The sequence below is a fragment of the Cyprinodon tularosa genome, unplaced genomic scaffold (genome assembly GCF_016077235.1).
Source record: "Cyprinodon tularosa strain WSP-4 unplaced genomic scaffold, ASM1607723v1 ctg726, whole genome shotgun sequence".
In the NCBI taxonomy this organism is placed as follows: domain Eukaryota; kingdom Metazoa; phylum Chordata; class Actinopteri; order Cyprinodontiformes; family Cyprinodontidae; genus Cyprinodon; species Cyprinodon tularosa.
Genome location: NW_024039481.1, coordinates 955,049 through 981,463, shown reverse-complemented (window position 1 = coordinate 981,463; position 26,415 = coordinate 955,049). Strand labels below are relative to the sequence as shown.

The following is a 26,415-nucleotide window of genomic DNA, read 5'->3' as shown; positions in this document are numbered from 1 at the left end:
GTATTCAATTCTGAGTTTGAAGTAAGAATTCTGAGAAAAAAGTCAGAATTCTAAAACTAAAATCAGAGTTCTGAGATTAAAGTAAGAATTCTGACTTTAATCTCAGAATTCTGACTTTTTTCACAGAATTCTGACCGATAAAAAAACATGTTAGCATCAAGCAGTAGCCATGTCTGTTTTAGAGACTAAACTAGCTCTCATATTTTAATTACCTTCTCCTCTTCCATTAATGAAATAGCATCACTGGGACCCTCGGGCACGTAATAAATCGCCCAATGTGTTTTCAAACAACTCACATCTTTGTCAGTGAAGCTGAGTGCTCCCACATCTCTGCCTCCATGGTGCCCATCTACATTAAGATCCACAATTCTGAGATTAAAATCAGAATTCTGAGATTAAAGTAGGAATTGTGAGAAACAAGTCGTAATTCTGTGAAAAAAGTCAAGAATTCAGAGATTAACAAAACAAAGGCCACTTTCTTTGTACATTTCCATACAAAGGCTATACATTTAAGTATTTTCTCTTTATTTCGTTCAACATGCCTGCCGTACTACGGAAGAGGATTAGGGTCACTGAAAAAATTATGAAAAAAAGATAACAGATTTTTTACATTTTATTTCAGTATAATATGAGAAAAGTCAGAATTCTGACTTTTTTGCTATTATACTGAATTTTTAAAAGAAAAGTTAACCTTTTTTAAAATTTTTTCAGTGGCCCTAATTCTCTTCCGTACTTTTGTGTATCTTATGGCTTTACAATTTGCTATGTCGGCTAATAGTGAAATATTTGGTACTCGCCCAATTCCTATAAACGCTAAAAACACACACACTGATCAGAAAAACAAGGGAAAAGATTTTAACAGTTTTTTCTTGTACTCTAAATTAGAATAATTGCTTGCTTATATCTAAGTTTCTATGAATTTCAAGCAAAAAAAAAAAAAAAAAAAACTAGATTTTTTTATTCAAAAACTTCCTGCGCTTCAAAGAATCCCTGATGTGGAATAGGTGGAGGATTCTCTACATATTTTAAGATTTTTAACTAGATTACCTTTATTTCCCTGAGTGAAGGAGTACTAAACTCACACTCACCTACCACTCCTGCGTTATATTTACTACCTCTTAATGCCCATGGAAACTAAGTTTTAAAAATAGCTAAATAAAACAATAAAATGTAATGAAACAAATATAAACATTACCCATCCTGTCCAATTTAATATAAAGAGACTAAAACCAATGTTTTACTCTGCAACAGTTTTGTCAAAGTGCTTTTGTTAGGTTACGGTTTGATTATGGGTGAATGGGAGGAAAATAGTAAATGTAAGATTTATAACAGGAGACAAACGTATTAAAACTTAATGATAAATGGCATGAGACACTGGTATCCGTCTGGATCTGTGAATAAAATGAGTTATTAATAAAAAAAAAACTTTGTTGTTTCTTGACTCCCTCTATGTTAAAACGAGACAGTATAGTCCTGCACAAGACAAAGATTTTAAACAAGAAAATAAAAAACATTTCAGTTTAATAAAATAAAATAAAAATAAAAATGGGAAAATTGGCCCAAATTGGAAGATCTCTTCATAAATTCCCAATCTTTGACTCCAAAATTACGATTCATGTGTAAAATTAATTTAATTCATGTATCACTTTTGCTATAAAAAAGACATTTCTTATTTCATTAATATTATATCATAAATTTACTGGTGAAGATTCTTAGTATCATATAAATTTTAAAGTATTAATACTTTTCTAAATATTTATTGAATGTGAAAAATCTTTTCAGGCATTGTGGTAAATAAGTCTTGCTTATAATTGCTCTCATCAGATCTTCGGATGTGGCGGTTGTGTCTTTACCTTATACTTACCTGCAGATGGCGCCACCGTGCATCTATATATAGAAGTGCTGCTACTACTACACATTGAACAATTGCTGCAAATGTACCCACACAGAAAAAAATACAACCGCTTTTGGCATTTACTTAATCATATTTAGTTACTTTAACACAATTGTTTTACATCCTACCCTGCTAACATGAAACAATTGTGTTAAAGTATATGATTAAGTAAATGCCAAAAGCGGTTGCATTTTTTTTTTCAGTGCAGGGAACACTTTTACTGCTCCACAGTAGGGAATACCTTGAAGTGCTTCTAAAGCAACGGAATGGGGGGCTATCATGGAATTTAAGAGGATGTCTGGTCACCTGTCGTGGAATGTCCTCCCAACGACGTAAAAATTTATGCTAAGTCTTATAAAAATTCAAAGTTCTTTAAAAGCAGTTGAAAAATCTTCAAACAACTGGTCAAAAACAGAGGCAGCTGGGTCAGGTCCAGAGTGGTTTATTGTACAAGTCAACCACCTGAGATGTTCACCGGTGCACATCTGAATATCATACAGAAACAGTCCCGCTTTTATTCATTCCCTGAGCCCCCGGTGGAAACCCCCCAAAGTACAATTTATATAATTTAATCAAAGCCTTGCCCCTTTGAAGGCCATGGTGATACACATTGTAGTTTCATTAAAAACTTCACATATCAGGATAACTTCGATGTTTATCATTAATATGTCAAGACAACGTTTCATCAAGCATAACTTTGATGTTTAAAATTTCATTAAAACATCAAACATAACTTTGATGTTTGACCATTAAAACATACAGCGGTATAGCTTTTGTTGTTTAACCTTGATATGTCAAAATAACTCATCCTTGGGTTTTCCCAATGCATACAACTCAACATCAGAGCCTTGGATTCTTTCCAACACCACTCTTCATCCCTCCTAATCTTATCTCAACCTTCAAACAGCCATGCACATATTACTTTTCTTCGACTTCAAACAGCCATGCACACCATTTGACCATTATAACACAAATATATTTATTGTGAGACATTTATCCACTATATTCTATTCATGGTGCAGTTTTAATTCTCTACATTTCCCCCATGTGATCCTGAAAAGGATCACAAAGTGAATCTACAGGTGATTGTCAAAAGTGGAATACTACAAATGTGAACTCTCAAAAGTAACTGGTGATTATATATTTGCACATCAAAACTAAGAGTGAGACTAGAACACACCATATACTAATAGTGAGTGATAGATGATAGGATTACATGATAAAATGTAATAAAATGGAGAAAGTCATGAAACCTTGGCACACTTATGAGGACCTTTAGGTATACATAATCAGCAAAGTCCTTTATATCCAGTATAGTGTTGTTTGAGAATAATAATAGCCCGGGGCTCCCTGGGGGTTAGAAGGCATCATCCCGATGGTCTTGCATTGGTATTTCCTGGAGCCTGTGGCCCCGGCAGCTGCTGAGATGTTGTGGTAGTAGCCATGCGCTCTTGATCAGCTTTCAGCTGCAGCAACCCCTGTAAGGTGATTATGGTCGCCCGTGCCTCTTGAAGTTGACGTCTCAGCTCATTGCGCTTTCGGATCAACCGCTGCATCTTTCCCTTTCCTCTGGTTTTGTATATGCTGGGGCGACGTGTTACTAGGGGACGACGTGAGAAGGGGTACACCAGACCCTTCATCATCTTTGAATGATGATTAGCAAAATAAACAGATTGAAGATTATTAATCAAACACAGATCCTTGTAATTTATTTAATCATTGTGAAAATTACTGCAATAGACTATCATTTAAATTTTTTATCTTTTATCTACACATATTCTGACCTATTTTTTTCTTCAAATTTACTATTTTAGTTTTACTTTATTCTGACCTGTACAATAATGAACGTGTGCTCCATACTTTAACAGACTGTAAAAACAATGTCTTCAAACAGCAGTTTTTTTATCCTCAGGCATTGAAATACCTCAGCAAACGCAGGCTAACCTCTCTTCAAATGATAGGAATTGAAGAAAGAGGAAAACATTTGAACACAGCCATCCTCTGATGCAGTAAATAAATAATAAGATTTAAACCCGCTCTGACCTTGGAGACCATCACTATCACAAAATTCTTCTCGTCAATTTTGTAGTCTTTAATAGGCGTGTCATCTTGCAAGATTTTTCCAGCATAAATCAGCTTCTGCCTAGAAGCGGGGAAGTTGTCTTTTCCCCGCTCAGCCTCAATCTTCTCCTTCAAGGCCTTCACCTGATAGAGAGAACAAAACAGAGGACATGATGTGGGTTAGCATGTCGACATGCTTGCTGGTGTTAGCTCCTAGAACATGTGACAAGATTAGTCATTCTTTATTGTCCTACAAATGTTTTAAAGCATGTAAAGTTTTAAAGAAACACATTTAAATGCATTTTATGTGGCAGACCAACAGGAAGTTGTCCCTAACCGTGTTGAGTAAGGAAAATGAGAGAAATTCTTCTAAATATAGTGATATTTAGCCAATTCAATCGGTAATTCAGGTCTGGACTGAGTCATTCTAACTAGGACCACAGCTTTTTTTTTATTATTATTCGAATAACAATCGGAAAGCAAGAGATTCTTTTAAGTCGTACGGAAGCGGCTTTTCAAACTGTTGCATTTCCGTATTCTCCCGAGTGGTGCAGGACTTTACACGAGTAAATAAAGTGAATGTGATTGGTCGTTTATGAAGGGGGCGTGATTGTTGTGATGGAAGGTTTGCAAGCAAGTTTGATTGTAGCCGGTTTGTTGGAAGCATCTTGCTAACCAGTTAGCAACTTAGTGCTAGGAGGTTCCCAATGGGAAATTCCATTGGGACCAAGTAGCACTAAATTGGTGACTTAGAAACAACACTGTCAAGGAACGCTATGGACAGAGGAAACATGCAAGAGGAGGAGAGTTTAGTGTCGGAGGTCGTGGATGAGTCTCCTCCATCATATATTTTTTATTTAGAGGAGGAAAGCGGGGATGAAGATGTTGTGGAAGAGGACGCCAGGGCGGCAGTAGCTTGGTTTGGTGTAGAAGGCTTCCAGCCGTACATGTTTGAGCCCTTGCCTCGCAACGCTGCCAGTTCTGTTAGCTCTACGCCTGCTGAAGACAAAGACGTCCATCCCTGTGAACACTGGGACGGAACTCCATGGGAAAGGAAATGATTCTTATTTCAATCATTGTGTATATTAGCTGCGACATATGAATCAAGATGACCGAAAAAATTTGATTGACAGATGACTGTTGATATATGATTAGCCGAATTTAGGTGTACAGGCTGACGTATAACTAACTGGCCTGCATAAGAAAACAAAAAAACAAAAACAAAAAAAACACAGATTTTAAGACAGGATTATTTTATTTTTTTATGAAAATTTTCTAAATTTTGGGACAATGTCGTCTGATAAAGAGTAGATTTATATACATGTTTAAGCCAGAATGATTTGACAATTATATAGAATTTCTCTAAGACTTTAAAGTTAATTTAATGCTCTATGACATTAAATAAAAGTAAAATACTTTGGAAAGTAATGAAATGTGAAAGAATTGATCACTAGTCTGTTTTGTGCCAAAATACATCAAACAAGACAGGAATTCAGTCCATTTCAACCTTAGTGGCACATTTTATTTTTCAAACACAGCATTTCTCCCTTTTATGTTGACTTTTCACCACAACTTGCTGCTTATATGTGTGAATTTCAGCACTTCAAAACAGTAAGGATTATTCTGTTCTAACCTCTTCAAACAGCAAAACTCCATTTCTAAGACACATAAACAGAGTTTAATAGATAAAAACTTTTGTTTGCTCACCATCTGAGCCAGTGTCTTTCCCTTTGTGTTATTTTCTAATGTTTAGGAGTGTCAGTGTGTCACACCGCAGTTAAGAAGCCTGTGTGACAGATCAACTGGGGAGGAGATCAACTGGTGACGGCAGCTGGAAAACCGCTGACTTTTGCAGATGTGTTTGTGGGCGGGGCTTTTCAGGACCCCTCGCCTCAAACAGGAAGTAAACTGCGTGTAGACTCCAAGAACTACAAATTATTTTGTTATCTGATTGATGCGAAATACGTTGAGATCTTAAGGAGTCACCATCAGCAAGGTATTTAATTGCATTAAGAAAACATATAGCATGTTTTAAGGATTTCTCCAAACCCGCACACAGAGATTTGAGGAACTTGTCCTGTTGTTTATCTGTTTGTTTCAGAGCCTCAGCGATGAGAGAAAGAATGAGTAGAAAAACCACAGAAAGCTGTATGAGAAGTAAAAACAGCCAGTGCAATAAAAGGTCAATGGGAACAACTAACGGTGTATTTTTCTGCATTTTTCTGTCGTCCTGTATATCTTGTAAATTAAAACGAGCGAAAATAAAATGTTCCTCTTTTTTTTCTCAAAAGCGCTGACTGTTTATATGGAGGGAAACTAATTACTTAAAGCCCAACTCGTTTCCAGAGGAGTTATACATGTCTCTAAAGTTTAAGATGTGTTGCAGGAACAAAGCAAAATAACATAACTGCTGCGGGGAAGAGTGAAATCTCTGAATTCAGTTTATATATTGTGTGAATATATGTGATATTTTGGGCATCGGGTGAACAAATGCAGAACCTGCTGTACTAAAGCATTAAAAGAAGCAGCACAGCCTCCAGGCTAACTGCTGCCAAACAATTAATAAATAAAACAGGGAGATTTTACGGTAGATATCTGATCGAAAAAAAAAAAAGATCTGGTTATTATTTTTTCTTTTAATAGCATAGCATAACCTACTGTCTAACTATCTCTTAACGGGGTGACCCCATTCTGTTTTTAGAGTAAAGAAGGAAAAAATAGTAATAATATCTGATATTCTGGAATTCAAACATGTTTTAAGCGAACAGCGGACTCTGAAACATTAACTGTCACCAGTTGATCTAGACCAACTGTTCAACAGGCAAAGCAGACACACACAACAGGTTCATTATCGCAGGTGGGGTCAGATGGAGTGTTCGTATCTATAGCTCAGCAGGTAAACAGACGCTTTGCAAACTAAAATAACGAGGGTTGGATCCCACATATACTATTATGCCCTCCTTTTATTTTAACAGATTTTCCACAGATGGGCAAGATAATATTATCTCCTAACTCTGAAATGACAAACATTTCCTCGCAATCAGCGTTTTGTGCTGAGTTGCTTTTTGTCATTCTAATTGTACCAGTGAAGCAAACAATTTAGACCAATAGTAAAAAGTAGACGAAGCAATAGGCCTACTCTATTGCCAGTAACTTGAAAAACGTGAATGATTTAAAGTTGTTCTGCATGCAAAACAAATAATGTGCCGATGATAGCTGACAGCATTAACACGGTCACACATCATGACAGGTTCGTAATTGCGGTAAGAAAAATAATCAACAATAACAGTTAAAAATTTAAAGTAGCCTGCTACAACCCTAATTGAGGATAAGATAATAACATCCAAACATCCCAGGAGATGGAGTGTTTTACAGCCCATATTCCTCCAGATCCCGCTGGATCACAAGTTAATCTGTGACACTCTGCAGATTCTGACGCTTTCAGATCCTCACGATGCGTTTATTTGATCCCCAAACTTAAATTACTCATAATATTTCACATTATCCACAGACTACAGACGTGTGTTGAATAGATATTAGGCCAGGATAAATTATAACCTTTATTCTGACCCGTTTGTTTACATTTGCGGTATTTTGATCGGGCAACCACGCAGCCAACTAATCTCTCCAAACAGCTGTGCTGTGAACCCCGTCACAAATTAATCTAGTTCTTCGTTTAAGAATATCTGCATTTTTCTACAGGATAAAACATAAAGCAGTCATGGCGACTCATACCCACCCCATAGCGGTAGCCGCTAACTCTGGGATTTAAATTCTACTGTGAAGACAGAAAAAGTAAAGTTTCCGCATCAACAGGTATGTGATTCAGATTCTATGAGCTGCAATGCGCCTAAGTAAATACATTTGACCCCTTTTTACACATGGGGCAGTAAAACCAGCTCAGCAGCAGCCCGTTATGGTCTCATAACTGGATATTGTGAACAGACCGAACACAATAGCAATAAAAATAAAGGTGTTTGACCTGATACAGTTCATCAAACGGGACAAAGTTTTGGGATCCACTAAAAAAAACAACACCGTAGTAGAGACTTGTATTTGTGTCCAGACAGGAGAATAAAGGAAATATGAGAGCATTGAATCTAAGAAAATAACTTTTTGTCAATATTCAAAAAATAAAGTGGGAATAGTTGGAAGGATGAGAAGCCCAATTGTTCTGTTTGCAGTCAGTTTTTCTTTAAAATGTGCTGCTTACACACGTGCATTCTGAATGACAGGCCTCATTAATGGATAATTTTACATTCAGGAATTTATAAAGTGGGCGGACTTTATTGTCCAAGCTACAGGTTTTCATTTATAGCTTATCGTTCAACAGGAGAAATGACACTCCAGTGTGAGACAGACTTTTATTTGTATTTTTTCTTTACACTTGTGAACGACGCTGTTCTCTGTGTGGGATTCTGCTTTGCTGTTCTTTACCACATCGTTCTAATCTGAAAAAACAAAACAAAACAGAAATTTATTCATTAGATATGTCGGTTGATTGTTTTTTGGCGAACAGTTTTGTTACGTTAGGAATATTTTTTCGCCAGGCATCAACACAGCAACCTAAGCTTCAGCAACATCTGCGGTGCGCATAGATTCTAACCAGTTAATCTCGTCCCCAGTTGATCTGTCACACCTGCAGCTCGTTTAGCATTTTGGCTCACATGATCCACCCCACATTAGAAAGCATGTTAAACTGAGACAGCTTCCCACTGAGCTAGCAGCCAAGCTAACCGTAATTGGCAGAGTCATAAGCATTGGCATTAGCATCCCCCTCCTTCATCCCTAAACTATTTAGTTTTCAGGGTAATAAACTATGTCGGTGGTGGTATAAAGGAAGCAACAAACAACCCTTGCCCGACTGACAAATTTAGATTGTCATATGACTAGTGTACGGTAGCGTTTATGGGACTTTGTTGTTGGGCTCTCAAGCTAACGGTAGCAACATTAGCAGGCTAACGTTAGCCCCGAATGCAGCGGAGATGTCGCGTTGTTTCAGGATTTAAGCAGAGCTGCCAGTTTGCAGTATAAGCGCCTCTTTTCCCAAAACACGCTGCTTTAAACTTCACGCTAAAGCTGTTTGCTTCACAGCAACACGTCCTGCCGTTAGCAATGCTAGTTAGCAGCTAGCCACTCACCGTTTGTTCGGGGTCTATCTCAATCTGAATAGTCTGCAGCTGCAGCGTTTTCAGCTTGATCAGCATGGTAGCGATGTCCGGCGTCCTTCCAATGAAGAAATGGTTGCTTCGCTTAGCAGTTGGTTGTTTTTCCAAGTTCTTCTTCTTCTGTTGTTTTATGGCGGATTGGCAGGCCAACGTAAAAGGTGCATTTCCGCCACCTACTGCTCTGGAGTGTGGAGTGCACAATTTTGGAAGACTGCGCTATACCCAAAAGAAAAAAAAAAAGAAAAAAGAATCCTATAACTAAATCCTATTAATAGTTCCTGTATCTTTTAGATATTTTAATAATATTTCATTAACTCTTGTTTGTCTTATCTCGTTTCCTAACAGTGCTTTTATTGAATTCCCATTAATCCCTATTTTTCTCAACTCTTGTATGAACTTCATTCTCTCCTTTACATACGCAGTACACTCACAAATAATATGTTTTACTGTTTCTGGATCTCCGCATTTGTCACAATTTCCTGTTTCATGTTTCCCTATTTTAAAAAGACTGTAGTTTAATGCTGTGTGACCTATTCTTAGCCTTGAAATAATTATATATTTTTTCCTATTTCCACATCTTTTCCTCTCCTTTCCAATAAACTTTTGAATCTGATATAAATGTCTTCCTTTTGACTCATTATTCCATATCGTTTGCCATTTCTTTCGAGTTTCAATTGTAATCAATGTTTTCATTTCTGAATTACTTAAAAATACATTCATTTCTATTTGCTGCTGATTTAATGCTTTCTTTGCTAGCTTGTCCGCTTTCTCATTTCCATCTACACCCACATGTGCTGGCACCCAGAGAAAGTATACTAGTATTCTTAACTGCCTTATTCTAAATAGATTTTGAAATACTTCAAATATTAAATCTTGCCTAGTTTCAGATTTTCCACTTAGAAGACTATTTAGCATAGCCATTGAGTCGGTACATATTGTTTTTCAAGTTGTCGTTTTGGTTCGGATAACAGCTAACCGACAAATGTGTGTATCCATGAGCACTCAGCAAATCGCCCTCTTTGGTGACAAGTTGGTGGAGCGGCGAGAGAGGAGGGCTGGATCGTGAGCGCGCAGAAGAATTCTGACTTTAATCTCTGAATTCTGACTGTATTCAATTCTGAGTTTGAAGTAAGAATTCTGGAAAAAAAAGTCAGAATTCTAAAACTAAAATCAGAGTTCTGAGATTAAAGTAAGAATTCTGACTTTAATCTCAGAATTCTGACTTTTTTCACAGAATTCTGACCGATAAAAAAAAACATGTTAGCATCAAGCATTAGCCACGTCTGTTTAAAGACTAAACTAGCTCTCTTATTTTAATTACCTTCTCCTCTTCCATTAATGAAATAGCATCACTGGGACCCTCGGGCACATAATAAATCGCCCAATGTGTTTTCAAACAACTCACATCTTTGTCAGTGAAGCTGAGTGCTCCCACATGTCTGCCTCCATGGTGCCCATCTACATTAAGATCCACAATTCTGATATTAAAATCAGAATTCAAAGATTGAAATAAAAAGTTTAAGAAAAAAGTCAGAATTCTGAGATTAAAGTAGGAATTGTGAGAAACAAGTCAGAATTCTGTGAAAAAAGTCAAGAATTCTGAGATTAACAAAACAAAGGCCACTTTCTTTGTACATTTCCATACAAAGGCTATACATTTAAGTATTTTCTCTTTATTTTGTTCAACATGCCTGCCGTACTACGGAAGAGGATTAGGGTCACTGAAAAAACAGATTTTTTTTAATTTTATTTCAGTATAATAAGAGAAAAGTCAGAATTCTGACTTTTTTCGCTATTATACTGAATTTTTAAAAGAAAAGTTAACCTTTTTTAAATTTTTTTCAGTGGCCCTAATTCTCTTCCGTACTTTTGTGTATCTTATGGCTTTACAATTTGCTATGTCGGCTAATAGTGAAATATTTGGTACTCGCCCAATTCCTATAAACGCTAAAAACACACACACTGATCAGAAAAACGAGGGAAAAGATTTTAACTATTTGTTTTTTCTTGTACTCTAAATTAGAATAATTGCTTGCTTATGAATTTCAAGCAAAAAAAATACTATAGATTTTTTTATTCAAAAACTTCCTGCGCTTCAAAGAATCCCTGATGTGGAATAGGTGGAGGATTCTCTACATATTTTAAGATTTTTAACTAGATTACCTTTATTTCCCTGAGTGAAGGAGTACTAAACTCACACTCACCTACCACTCCTGCGTTATATTTACTACCTCTTAATGCCCATGGAAACTAAGTTTTAAAAATAGCTAAATAAAACAATAAAATGTAATGAAACAAATATAAACATTACCCATCATGTCCAATTTAATATAAAGAGACTAAAACCAATGTTTTACTCTGCAACATAGTTTTGTCAAAGTGCTTTTGTTAGGTTAAGATTTGATTATGGGTGAATGGGAGAAAAATAGTAAATGTAAGATTTATAACAGGAGACAAACGTATTAAAACTTAATGATAAATGGCATGAGACGCTGGTATCCGTCTGGATCTGTGAATAAAATGAGTTATTAATTAAAATAAACTTTGTTGTTTCTTGACTCCCTCTATGTTAAAACGAGACATTATAGTCCTGCACAAGACAAAGATTTTAAACAAGAAAATAAAAAAGATTTCAGTTTAATAAAATAAAAATAAAAAAATGGGAAAATTATCATGGAATTTTAGAGGATGTCTGGTCACCCTATAGACTCTATTGGTACGTTTAGTTTCAGCAGCTGCGTCCTCCAGAAGGAACCCTGCATACCTGGAGTCCCACACTGCAGAGGTATTGGAATCTGTTCTTAAATGTCAACCAAACACATTTGCACAGACAGATAAAACCTTTCAATAAACCAAACATTAGTCTCGTCATCTCTGACTCACTGACCCCAAGTCAGTCGTTGAGGGCCTCTGTCCTGCAGCTTTTAGAGCAGGGGTGGGCAATTCCAGTTCCTGAGGGCCTGTCCCTTTTAGATGTGCTTTTGGATCAACACACCTGAATCTGATAATTAGGTGATTAAAACGACTCCGGAGGAACAGACTGCATACTGAGGAGGTAACTCAGCCGTTTGATTCAGGTGTGTTGGACAAAGGATGGATCTAAAAGTTGCAGGATACCGGCCCCCAGGAACTGGAATTGCCCACCCCTGTTTTAGAGTTTTCCCTGCTCCAGCACAGCTGATTTTAAATGATTGTTGAGTAACAAGATTTTGCTGAACTGCAATCATCAGAATCAGTTGTGCTAAAGCAGAGAAACCTCTAAAGCTAGCAGGACAGCGGCCCTTGAGGACCGACTTTGAACATGCCTGCAGACATTTAAATGAACTATTTTCATTAATTTAAGACAAAATTGTTCAGACTTGTATTATATTAAACTGCACTTACAATATTCACCACTTTTTGGCAATGCGTTTAAGCTTCAAAGTGATTCAGCTAATTGCTGAGAGAAAGTCTGAGCAAGGAGGGGCCAGAAACTTTTAGTTTTGTGAGGATATATGGCTGACCCCAATGAAAGGTATGACACGGTCTTCTAAAGGTGTGCTCACACCGAACCCGAATTTCCTCCACTAAGCGAGCGATTTAAATCTTATCCGTATATAGAGGGTGGCTCATGAGCTCTAGGAGATGGGTAAAGGTTGTGATTCTAGCGATGCAAAAGGCATGTCTTTGGCAAATACTGCAAAACTAGAGCGCCGGCACAGCTGTGAAGTACATAAGGAGTTGTAAAATTCAAACTTTTGTTTAGATTTGGATTGCAACAATAAATCAGGGACTAAATATGGCTGTGCTGTAGCATGAATGAGTCCAGCGGAGACAAGCTTTTCTCAATCAAAATTTTGACAAACTTTGAAGTAGGGATGCTCTTAAAGGAATAGTACACCCAAAACATGATTAGCCTTCATTTTCAACTCACCCCCATGCTGAACAACACTCTGGAGTACTTTTTTGATATCTCAAATGCATCTGGAGATCTGGGAGGCTTCTTGCTGTCTGCTGACATTCAAATAATGGAGGTCTATGGCGCCCGAGACAGAAAGGTCCATAAAAGTCCACAAAAAACGTGTCAATATTCCTCCATACTGCTCGTCCAATGTATTCCAAGTGTCCTGAGTGGGTAGCGTCCATAATTTACTCGAAACGAAGTCATTTAGAATGTCAAGAAAGTACTCCAGAGTGTTGTTCAGCATGGGGGTGAGTAGAAAATGAAGGCTAATCATGTTTTGGGTGTACTATTCCTTTAAGAGATTTGTAGGTAGCTTAGCCCTAGAGAGATTATTCATGAACCTCCCTGAGTGCCCTTAGATACCACCCAGCTGATGCAACCTCTCATCTTCTCCGATCTACCACTCTGCTCCTTAGCCTCCAGGGGTGAACCCTGGCCAGCCATTCTCTCTCCTCCACTATGGCATCATCCTGGATCTGGTGCTCTCGCTGCTGAGGTTCTTGTTCTGATTTCCTTGCAACTCCTGTCCAGAACACCATCTCAATTTACCTTAAGCTCTACAGAGAGTGGCCCTGATCCAGTTGCTCCTGGATCCCCCAAACTGGGAGTGTCTGTTGAATCTGCTGGATTCAGGGATGCCAGAAGAAAATCCTTGTCTGCCATATAGAGGTGAACCAGAAAAGCATCAGATCTGCAGATGTAGTGGGACTTTCCACTTGCAATGGAAATTGTTTTTGCTTGCCACATATTTCTAGAGAAATGTCTGCCTGATCTGTCGAGCAAAAGCAGTAGAAGCTGACATATTTTCACAGGTTTTGTGTGCACAACTAGGAAATTAATACTTAGAGTGGCTCAGGTGATCCTGAGTTTATATGCTGCTATAGACTTAAACTGCTGGAGGACATAGAAACCACTGTTCCTCTTTCTTCTTCATTTTATTTCTAGTTTTATATTCTCTCTGCTTTTTTCTTCACAGTAGCTTCATCTGGCCTGTTTCTATTTAGCTGTGACGCCATCCTGGAGGGAAGTATCAGCTGTGCAAATGGCATCAGCATCTTCCATTATGGATTAGAGAGTTGGACCTGTTTTTCAGTGATTACTTCAAAAATGCTGTTAACTAATGACTTAATCTGTGATAATCAAACTGATTTGTGTTGTCGTACAGAAACCTGGCTGCTACAAGAGGATTATGTTGCACACTAGATATTAAGAAACTCCCTCCAGCTATTTAAATTTTTATATTCCCATTATTCTGGTGCATCTCTTTAATATCTTAGTTCAAACTATTCTCTACAGTCACAGGTACCAAAGACAGTTATTGAGCTCATGTCAGATGTTTAAAGAGCTTCTTTTAGGTTTTTGATTTAATGGAATTATCATCTTTGGGAAAGACTTGTGTTAAATTCATCCTGGAAAATACCATCACTTCATGTATCCATCTGATATATTTTAATACGGTTGACCTCAATCACATTTGCCATCCTGCTGATAAAAATGTGATTTATTATTCTGAGGAATTTTGAAAAGATCTTGAGAAAACTTAGAGCCACTGACAGTTTGGGGATTTTTCATTTTAAGGTTGAATGAAAACTGCTCTGTTCTCCAAACGCAGAGGAAAGGATTCACTCTAATGTTGAGAACCAGAAGATAATCTGTCAGATTATTTCTGGAGAGAAATCAGATCTATTTTTCAAGACACTTCCTGTTTAAACTCATTATTACCAATGATGGCGTTTGGAGTAACACTGAAATCTTCCTTCCTTATCTCTGCCTTTCTAAAGATTAAACATTTCTAAGGGAAAAAGGTAACTAAATTAAGGTCATAATTATTCTGAGGAATGATTAAACAATTGTTTTGTTTTTTTTACTTTGGAAGGACCTCCTATCCAGGTCAACTCACCGACTGTAAAATCTCTTTCTGCAGTAACTAAAACTTAGGAGCCTGGAGGCCTTTTCTGTGTATGACTGAGCTGCCCTAGTTTTCATTGCCTCGTTTTTGGATACAGATCTGTGGTGATATTTCTTTAAACTATTTCTATCATACAGTTAAGCCTAAAATTATTTGTACCCCTGGCAGATTTAGATTCAAACTCATTTTCAGATCAGTCATTAAGTTTGACTGCTCACTGAGGCTCATGATCCAAACCTGCTGATTTATATTTGGACATACTAAAGAAATAGATTTTTTTGTATTAGTTGAGGGAATAATAAAAAAAACAAGCTTGTTGTGGTGAAATGGGACATTTACATTATTTTTTTTTGTAAGTGAAAATAGTTCATAAACCTATATATTTGTGTTTCTCAGTATGAACAATTAGACATGTCTGTGCTAGCTCATTGCTGTTTAGGGAAAACAACTCAAAATTTAATTAAAAAAAAGAAATCCTAATAGAAATCACAAGTTTCCCCCCTCTTCTTAGCACGGTCTTTTCAGCTGAGTTTTTTTTTTTTTTTTTACTAAAAATGAAAATAGGAAAATCTGTGAAAGTTTTGGAAGCCAATTTTGAAGTGAAATTTGGGCTTTTTAATTCTTCAGCTGTGCTCTTTTGTGGTGTGTGTCTTTGGATATATTCTACAAAAACAGGGCAAGTGTTGAAATACATCTATTTTAATGGCTACCAGCTGTACTAGTTGTTTCTCCCTGTTCTCCTCATTTGGTTGTTCTGTTATGCCTTTAATCAATCAATCAATCAATTTCTTTATTGTCAACTACTACGATTTACATTGTAATCGAGATTTCTGTTTCAGTAGAAAACCGTTCATCGCACACTTTGGGTTGGGTGTGGGGTGGGGTTGGGCCAGTTGCTGAGATGGGGAATTGTTTACTGAGGCCATCCGTGCCGCCACAGTGGTGCTGCCTTGGGCCCCACCGTGAGGCGGTTCCCTATAGCTCTGCCTTTATTTTGTGGAAAGATAGGAGCCACATTGGGGAGACGGGAAAAAAAGCATATTTCACACTTTATCCTTGACAGGATACAGTTTGAGATGTCAAAAAGAAAAAAGAAAAACTCAGCACAAGAAAAACACATAAAACACGAGACAAACATTTCAGTAGAGGGTCACATCGGAGACTGGAGCCACATGAAGTTAATCTGACATTTGAGAAATTAGTTGTGTATGTTTGATGAGTGCATTCAATTTGTCCATGAGCCATTTAATGAGATGGAAGTTTATCAACTGGCACAACAGCTCTGGGCACATCCACAGATTTTCGCGGGTAGGGGAGGGGGGAGCAGTTCTTCCAACAGGAAGTTTCCCACTGAGCAGCATTTCCAGTTGGTGATCCACTGCGTTCCTCTGCTGGTGAACTTTGGAACACTCTTCATGGTTCACTTGTGCTACACAGCCTGGATGATGGACACCTGCACACACTGCCCACCCTGCAGCTGATGACAAGGATACCAGAGACAGGAGCTCAATCTGAATATCTCAGATCGTTGCTCCTCCTTCCTGTTCACATACTATATAACCAAAAGTATTCACTCACCTGCCTTTCCTCACATACATACAATCTTAAGTGGCATCCCAATCCTAATCCATAGTTGTCCGATATGATGTCAGTCCACCCATTACAACTTCAACGCTTCTGGGAAGGCTGTCCACAAGATTTAAGATTGTGCTTCGGGGAATTTTTGATTGTTCTTCCAGAAGTGCATTTGTGAGGTCCCTGTCATGATTTTATCTAGAGCTCTGACGCACATGCAGAAGACCAAACAGAGAGACTAGGGAAAAGTTTAACAGGTTTTATTGAGAGTTGGTGATAAGAGTCCAGCGCTGCTCAGAACACTGTCGAACTGGGACTGAAAAATGAAGGGGAAGATACTGCGGTTAGTTCAGGCTCAGTGGGAAATTTGTGTCTTAGATTTTAAGAATGGAATTAATGCTGCGGGCTCGCGTTTCCAGGAAAAGGTATCTCTTGTTCAATCCAGTCGGTGTGAGTTGTTCCAGTGAATGACTTGCTCGTTGGAGGGCGGACAGGGTTTACCCAGATTGCGGTTTTTCCTTGAGGAACGGAGGAGCTGGCTGCCACTTAATTTTCCTGCGGTACTTGAACGGTACTTGTGGAGATAAATCCCCTGCTCAGAGAGACGCCCAAACAATCCTTGGGGGAAAAGTAGATCTAAACCACAAGCTCGAATCCTCAGCTAAGTTTGAAGCTCAGATTATCCTTCCAGGGAGAGAAGGTCCAAAGCATCCAGTTTGCCGGATGACTTCCTGCCAAGAGGCAAAGACAAAAACAAGATTAAGACTCAGGTTGACAAGAACTCAGTTTGACTCTGCAAAACTCAGCTTGGCTAGAGTACCCAAAACTGGTAAACACTCTGGCGTCGAGATAGTGGCAGTCAGCAGCTTAAGAGCACTCCGTTAATGAGGTAACCATCTGCAGGTGTGTGGGGAGGCGGACCAGAACAAGGCGCCTCCTGGGAAGGGAGACAAACACAGAAACACAAACACACAGACAGGAATCCTGACAGGAGTATTTGGAGAGAACTCATGCACGTGTGGGGAGAAAGTAAAAGCAGAAGCTTGAAGCCAAAAGCAACTCTGCTTTTAAATTTCTGAAAAGACGTCATATTTGAGCGAAGCAGCTCACATTTATTGAAATACAGAGTCTGTGAAAATCAGTTCTCTGTTTTTTTGCCACAGATTCTAAAATGTCCACTAGGAGACTTTTAGCTAATCTCACCCAGGCCAGCTTTGCCATCCCTGCAGACAATCTTAATTCCACCACTAAGCTTTAGTCTGTAAAATTTATTTATGTAGTGAATTTTGTTCCATTACTGTTGAAAGCAAAGGGCAACCTCTGTTAATAGAAATGGGAAATTAGAAGCATTCCAGATTTTAAATTTTAAAAGACATTTTATTTAGAAAAAAGGTTTTGAGAGGAACTTTGGTGTACAATTTTTTTTTATCAAGTAAATTTTTTATTATTTATTTTTCCAAATGTTATTTAACAGTTTTTTTACATATGGATTTTTTTTTTTAAATATTATGTTTTACATTTTTTTGAGATTTTATATGTTGGTTTTTTCCCCATAATTTTTCACAATGAGTTTTACATTCTTTTCAAATTGCATTTTTTCAGACAGTTATCTTTACTTCTTGAGTGGGTTTTCCTCTGGAGCGAGGAGCATAGATGCATTTCTATTTGCCTGCATGAGCAACAACATTTCTATTGGTCAAAGTGTGCATCAAGAGTGAGCATTTGTACTGGGGTGGAAGTGAAGAGAATACGATCTGTAAAAAGCAATTTAAAATTAATGCAAGTAGTAAAACTTTAGCTAAAAAAAAACCCAGAAATTTGAATATCAAATCTGTAAAAATAATTGAAAATATTAGATTTGAAAATCTAATGTTATTGGATTTTTTTTATTTTACTTTACTAAATGTTGTTTTCTTTTATTTCTATTGACAAAATATGATTTCTACTTGCTACATTTGGGGAACAAAATTCACTGTAATTGATTTTTTTTTTGTCAATTTTCTGCCAAACATGTTAGCATGTGAGCAGAAAATTTCAGTTCCTGAGCTATCTCTATAGTTATGCTGCTATAGGCTTAGACTGCTGGAGGACATAGGGAGCCCTATTTCATCATTCTTCTTCATTCTATCTCTATTCTCCCACTCTGCATAATCTGTTAGTTCAATCTCTAACATTGTGCTCTCTCTGCTTTTTCTCATAGTAGCTTCATCTGGTCTGTTCCTGTTTGGCTGTGACTCCATCCTGGAGAGAAATATCAGCTGTGCTGCTGCCATCAACACCTTTGTTTATAGATGTTTGAGATCGGCCTGTTTTCCAGTGTAGTCCTGTTTCTCTTGACTGTGACTGGCTGCATGTGCTCTCTTCATCCTCTGGCATGGGAGCTCAGAGCTCATCTGTCTAACTTTGTGTTTCCTGGACGGGGCCGCCTTTTACAGTTGCCTTTTGTATCTCTGCTTCTGTCTACTCGAACTCAAGTCGGCCCTTAGCAGATGGCCGCTCACAATGAGCTAAAAGGGAGTTTTTCCTCTCCACTGTCGCTGCAAGCATGCTTAGTGTGAGGGATTGCATTCCAGTCAATGAGTCGATGCAATCAGCTGGTTTTCCTTAGATAAAAAAACTTGACTGTATGATCTGGTGAACTGTAAAGTGCCTTGAGATGACATGTGTTGTGAAATTGCACTATAGAAATAAACTGAATTGAATTAAATAGTCTGTCCTGACCAGAGCACCTTTAAAAAAAAATCTAAATTTTTTTTGTTACAAATTGCATAAGATGATTCATTACAGTTTTTATTTTTTAACATGCTTTTTTTTCTTTCCATATTTTTGGGTTGAATAACTAATATTTTTCCTGTTATCAGAATCTTCTTCCTGAGCTGTGGTTACCTCTAAAAGTTACCATGGGCCTCTTGGATATTTTCCTGACTTAGTCAAATAAAACCCTCTAAAATGACTCTTAAGTTGATGTGTACAATCCAACATAAGATGACTTAAAATTTCTGCCTTGAAATGGAGTGGTTAATTCACCTATCAATAGAGTATCAGCAGAAAACCAACATGAAACCAGCTGCTTTTTGCTATTTATGTTAAAAAATAAAGAACAAAGTAAATGTTGTTTTCTAATGCTTTCAGCAGGGGGCAGAGTTACACCATACACAGAGAGCATGGAGTGGTGATAGGGACTGTGGAAAATGAAGATGTGTTTTTTCCGTGATGAAACTCTGCCTGTCTGTGGATGTTTGTCTGTGTCAGCACTGCGCTTGTTTATGTTGAAGCTTTTGAAAAGAAGAGACCAGTGAGATTCTCTCAGAGCGGGATGGGTGGACAGGCGAGTGGGTGGACTCATGAAACTTATGCAACTTTTCCTGCAGAGAGGCAGGAAATAGATCTAGTTAGTCATATATCTATACATATATGGTCTGTAGACTGATTTTTTAAAAAGCTTTGCAGAATGGCTGCAGTGTGAATCCTCCAAAATCAGATTTAACCCAATGAACGAGTCTATTTGCTGATTTGGTTCAACCTCCATTTAGTAGATTAGATATTGATGCACATGTTCACACCATACCTAACACACTGTACCTTCTGTGAACACCAGTTAAATCTCCCACCATACATTTTTTAGTGAGTCTCTGCTCGATTCGTCACATGTTGCCTGATTTCTCCACGGTCCTCCTGCCACCCATTTCATTTCTGATGTTTCGTCTTTAGTCAAGATTAAAATGTAAACCTTTCTGTATTTCCACTTGGTTGTTGTTGTAACAACTGGCCATGAAGTTCATTCTTGCTCAGAGCCATGATGCAGCAACCTGTAGAGTCGCTTATAGATGCTGTTCTGTCTAAGAATAATCAAACTCCAAATCCCAGAATAAGGGTATGCCTATGTGCTGCCATAATTTCCCCACTTTCCTTGATGGGCCCTTGGCTGGTCCCCGATTCCTTTTTTAAACATCAATCTTTGTACTAAAATATTCTGTCATGATTTGTGGACATTAAGATCTAAAAAGAAGCATCATCTCCTGGTCAGACCCTGTAATCAGTGAAAGGGTGGAGTCGGAGTAAAGAATATGCACGGCCAGGAGAAGTGTGGGGGTCACTCCAGTGGCTGGAAGTTGGCTGCCATTCAGTTGGCATTTTGAATGGCTGCTGCTTTATATAAAAGATATATTACAGGTCATTCTGGTCTGATTGCATTGTAACATATAAGTATAGAAGCTCATATTGGTGTGGAGAAACTTGGAGAATCTTCTTGGAGGAAGCATCGTTGCGTTTTGGTGATGCCCTACTTTCCTCCTTTGCTGCTGATCATTTGTGCAGACAGTCAGCTTGGATGTTTCATGCCTACTCTTTAACTATCTGGTCTTCTATTATAGTTATTTTTGGGGAAACAAGGCTGACTTCACTTCACCAACAACATATGATCAAAGTTTTCTGCTAGATCAGGGGTCTGCAACCTGCAGCTTCAGATTCACAAGTGGCTCTCTGGCTCATTTGATGAATTAAAGATAAAGCTACTCTCCTGTGTTTACTTGCTTTATTATTTTTCCGTACCCTCATGTAACAATTGCTGCCCCCATCATGGCCCCCATTGTAAATTCGGTGTAGAACCACCACTGATCATTTCACTGAACGTTCTTCCCCAGTTTAGTGAGGATCATCGCAACTTTGTTTTGCAAATGAGATTGGTCTGTGTGCTCTTCAGTCAGCAGGGTTAACTCTTTAAACTCTTCCACTGAAAATTAAGCTCCTTTTTCACTGGTTCCGTTCAGTGTTCCCTCTAAACTGCACACATTCCCTGTGCTCAACAAAATCCATGCAGCACAAAAATAAAATCCAGCATAAACTGTTTTGTATCATTTTGAACCCATGAATCATTCATTTTTCAACTTACAACCAGCACTGAAGAGACAAGAAACATCAGTTTTTTTTTCAACTTAAAACTTCGTTACATTGTGGAGAAATGGAGAACTGTTATTTTTGCTTACTGTATTCAATTAAATGTATTAAAAAACAAATGAGTAGAAAATACATTCCTCTTATTTCTATTTCTTTGGCTCATATGGGTCTTATAGCACCTGACCTCAGCCTGCTGCCTGCTGGATGTGCCAGCCGGCTTTACTGAAAATCAGCTGCTCAAATATTATTCAAATATTACTATCAAATAAGTTTTATAATAAAAAACTGAAACATTTAAGAGTTTTATTTGGTTATTGTCATGGTTGTGGATCTGTTTAAGTTTTCTTTTCGAGTTTTCATTGGTTTTATTTTTACTTTTGTGTTGTTCTAGTTGTTTTTGATTGTATTTGAGCTCTTATATATTCTTCTTTGCCCTCTGGTGCCCTCTAGTGTCAGTCTCCTTCTCCTAGCTCCCTTCTAGGTTCCTCTGTCCACACCTGCTCCCAATCAGCTGATTAGCCTGGTCTTTGTTATATATACACCTCCTGTTCAGTCACTGTTTGCTGGTTCCTCGTCCTCTCATGCATGATGGATTTTGTTTTTCTGTATTTTGTTTTTGGATTTTTTTCTTTAGTTGCCACCTTTTCTTATTAAATCTGCAAGAAACCACCTTGAGCCTTAGACTCCGTATTTGGATTCTCTTCAATATGTTTAATAAACTGTGAGTGTCCTTTTGAAAATAGTTCAGAAAAAGTCTTTATTATGTTATTCAGCACATCACGGATCACTACAGGTGCATAAATAAATAATTCAACAGGAAGAATATATGGCTGGCCAAATTATTTGCCAGTATGGGCTTCTGGAACCATGAAACTCAACGGTTTCTAACAGCCCTGCTGTGCACACAGCTGAAGATGCACCTGTTCACCACCCAGCGCTATGCTCTGTTACTTTTTTTTCCCTCTTTTTCGCTAAATCGAAGTACATCATGACACAAAAATGTAAACAGGGTCAATGAATTCCAGAAATAAATTTTCAGATATGGTGGCTGCAGCACTTATTATAGATGAAGAGATCTCACTGCTTCTGGTTATGTGTGCTACATTTAAACATTTAAACCATCCTGTGCTGATTGGGAAAGTACATTTAGTTCAATGAATCAGATCAAACAGTCTTAAAGCGGCAGAAAAGCATGAAAAGTAGATCAAAATTAAATCACATTTATTCATATTCTGACATTTTTAAAGTTATTTTTTTATTTATGGATATAAACCATGAAATTATTTTACTGTTATATAATTTATGCAAGTAGAAACTCTAAAACACTGAGTAATTAATAAATGTACAGACAAAGAGTTACAGGAATTTCCACTGTATCACAAGCTTCAGCACACATTTCATTGTGCAAAATGTGAACGATTTAACGTGACCAAAAGGTTAGATCTGCAAGTTTTATATTTATTTTTCCACTGTAAGTGGGCCAAGTCACTGAAATTAAAAGTAAACCAATGTATCATTATTATAATAAAAATCAGTAATAAAAAATACATCTGATGTTGTTCACAGTGCTCCTCAATGTACTCAGGGGGCTTGTGTGTTTAGATTAGAGGGAACGTTGGTTGTTTGAGGACCCAAATGCAGAGATGAGTTCTTGTAGGTTTAATGAAAACTTAGGCAGACATCCAAAAATCCAAAATACAAAGAACCAAAAAAAAAGAAAGAAAACATCAGGGAAAACTCAGCTGGGGAGCCAGAGAAGAGGAAGCAAATAACAACAAGGTACCAGCATTAAGGCTACGTTCACACAGCAGCCTGAAGTGACCCAAATCTGATTTTTTGGCCCATATGCGACCTGGATCTGATCTTTTCGTTGCAGTCTGAACAGTACAGATCAGATTTTTTCCAATGCAACCCAGGCCGCTTGGCTATGTGGTCCTGAATCCAATATGAATCTGATCTTTTCAAATGCGACCTGTGTCTGAACCACCAGGTTGCATTCATCTGACCTGAAGGTCATTAATACCAGACAAAGGTCACTATTCTGGGTCCTGCTATGAATAAGCGGCAAGAAAAACAACAAAACGACAAAAATGATAATGCGGAGAGCAGTATTTATGTTTAACCATTTTACATATATTGTTTTTTTATGGTTGGGAAAGATCGCTAGATGCGCTTCGGCACTACCATCCATGTTTACTTCCGTAAAGACAGAGCACGCTGGGCTGTGATGTCATTGCGTCCTCTATTGAGCATGCTGGACACTTGCGTTGTGTGAATGCAGTTCACACAAGAGATCACATACAAGTTGCATATATTTTGAAATTTGAAGGGCATTGCAAAAAAAAATGGATTTCACAATAAAATGGGAATTGAGCATCAAGGCCTGCAGTGTGAACGTAGCCTGAGTGACTGCACCCTGGAGTATATAAGGGGAATATAACTAATGATGGACTAATGAGCTGAATATGGAGCAGGTGTGGATGGAACTAACTAGAAGGAAGCCAAGGGGAAAGGAAACAAGCACAAGGGAGCAACAGAGAGTAACTAAAGACTGCTTGAATATAATGGAAAATAAACACAATTTCAACTAATCAAAAATACTTTAATAATCCCAGGGTGGAATTACTTTCATTACATGACTCCATCTGTAAAAGAGTGAATATAGGACCAGGTTGATAGAACACGCTCCATCTCACCAAGTCAAGTTGGGGGTCCTTGGCCTGGAAAACGTTGAGGACCCCTGCTTTAGGGGTTATTATTTTTTATAGAGATTAATTATAAAACTTACATTTTTATGCAATTATCTCTACTACTTACTCCTTACATTTAAACTATAGAAATGTAACTTCCGTCCCATTTTTCATTTTTGAGTTTTTCATTGATCAGGGGGCGGGGTCACTAGTCACAGCTATTTTTAATAACCCTTTATATCCCTGAGCATGTGTGGGTTCTTTCCAGGTACTCCTGCTTCCTCCCACAGTCCAAAAACATGACTGTTAGGTTAATTGGCTTCTCTAAAAGTCCCCTTAGGTGTGAGTGTGTGCGTGAATGGTTGTTTGTCCTTTTTGTCTCTGCGATGGACTGGCGACCTGTCCAGGGTGGAACCCGCCTCTCACCTGTAGACAGCTGGAGATAGGCACCAGCGACCCTCACGACCCGCTTGGGGTAAGCATGACAGAAAAAGAATGGATGGATATCCAGGAATTTAATAATTTTATGTTAGGCCTGTACTATATAAGCTCTATTATAGCAATCCAGCAGTGGTAGTGTTATTCTAACTTTACATGTGCCGTGGCTCGTATTCTTCCATTTAATTCTGCAGAGCTTCTCTCTCTCTCTGCTGTTCATATCCAGTTTGCTTCATCTCGCTGCCCACAGCCTTCTTTGGTACTCCGCTTTCACTCAGAGTCTGACAGCAGCCATAAACGGAGCAGCTTGTTGTGGTTAATCTGTAAACTATAACACATTGGACTGTACGACCTCCTTGCCAATAAAGATCATGGCCCCACTGAGATACTTCTCCATTTTAATGGAAAATAAATGAATCTTAATTGAACTGATCTGACCTGGAGGGACGAGTTACAGATGAAAAAGAAGCACTATTTATCCACCAGTTCTCAATCATTGATATTAACCAGTGGTGTCAAAAGCACACACATTTGTTACTTAAGTAGAAGTATAGATACTGCAGCTTAAAAACACTCTGATAAAAGTGAAAAAGTATGTGCTCCAAAAACTACTTAAAGTATAAAAGTATAAAGTTAAAGTTAAGTAAAAAAAAACAAAAACAGCCAGATGCCACTATATGAATTGAAAGCTCAATTTTTCGACTATTTCGAAGAATTCTTTGAGATAGGGCCGAGGATGAGGGAGGTCTGATTGGTTTCCATCTACCGATACGCTCTCGCCTGTGTCCGACCTTTCAGACAATTCAACAGCTTTTTCTGAATCCCACATTGTAGCATGGCATAGACAATTCACGTTTGCAGTTTGAAGAACATCTGCTTGCTTCTGATGACTTCCTTTAGCTAACCAATGAGTGTTTGCGTTATATGACTCATCCAATGACACTAGTTTTCACTAGATGTGGATGGAGCCAATGATCTGCATTGGATGGCGCACATGACATGAATAAATATTTATTAAAATAAAGCCGAAGCCAAGAGTAACGAGTAAAGTTTGTTTTAAAAATGTAACGAACAGAAAGCACAGATACTTGTGTGAAAATGTAATGAGTAGAAGTCAGAAGTAGGAAGAAAAATAAGTAATGAGGTAAACTTAAGTACAGTAACAAAGTATTTGTACTTTGTTACTTGATACCTCTGGTATTAACTAAGGGAAAAGAGGCCTGCTGTTCTCAGAGGTGTCAAGTAACGAAGTACAAATACTTTATTACCTTATTTAAGTAGAAATTTCTGCTATCTATATTTTACTGGAGCAATACATTTTTAAACAACTTTTTGCTTCTCCTTAAATTATTTGCAATTTTATCTACTTTATAATCCTTACATTTTAAAAATAAACTTGTTAGTAATGTCTCATTTAACCTCATTCTTGTCAAGGCCGATTGGTATTCTAAAAAACTGTTTTTAAACAGTAGGATGAATACTTCTACTTGAGTAAGAAACATGAATACTTTTAACACCCCTGGCTGTGCTGTTAGATGTTATCCTGAATCGTTTTGTGACCTCCTGGATGAAATGTTGATGTTCTTTAGGAGCAACTTGTTTAATTACAGTATGATGTGTTGATTTTGACATAATCTTGCCCAATGATTCCCAAAGCTGGGGTCAGAAACCCACTTGGGGTGACGAAGTAACAACCATGGGGTGTTAATACTCTACAAAAATTAAGCTACGCATCAAAATTATAATCATTTTGAAGAGTATTTAAAGATAATCAAACATCACTTCCAAAAAAAAAACTATAAAAAACAAATATACATCAGTTGATGATGCTGGTTTTAATA

The 26,415-nt window shown here is 37.7% G+C and overlaps 1 protein-coding gene and 1 long non-coding RNA gene across 2 annotated transcripts; one reads left to right on the top strand and one right to left on the bottom strand.

Moving 5' to 3' along the window:
• Positions 1 to 2,320: 2,320 nt before the first annotated feature.
• On the bottom strand, positions 2,321 to 9,251 carry LOC119772712 (UV excision repair protein RAD23 homolog A-like). The gene is made up of 3 exons (XM_038269261.1): positions 9,097 to 9,251; positions 3,938 to 4,099; positions 2,321 to 3,537 (listed from the first exon to the last, which is right to left on the bottom strand). The coding sequence occupies exons 1-3, from the start codon at positions 9,160 to 9,162 to the stop codon at positions 3,262 to 3,264; spliced, it is 504 nt and encodes a 167-aa protein (XP_038125189.1). The 5' UTR covers positions 9,163 to 9,251; the 3' UTR covers positions 2,321 to 3,261.
• LOC119772713 lies at positions 5,723 to 6,238 on the top strand. Its single transcript, XR_005279294.1, has 2 exons — positions 5,723 to 5,951; positions 6,057 to 6,238. It is a non-coding gene; the product is annotated as an uncharacterized LOC119772713 (long non-coding RNA).
• Positions 9,252 to 26,415: the final 17,164 nt, after the last annotated feature.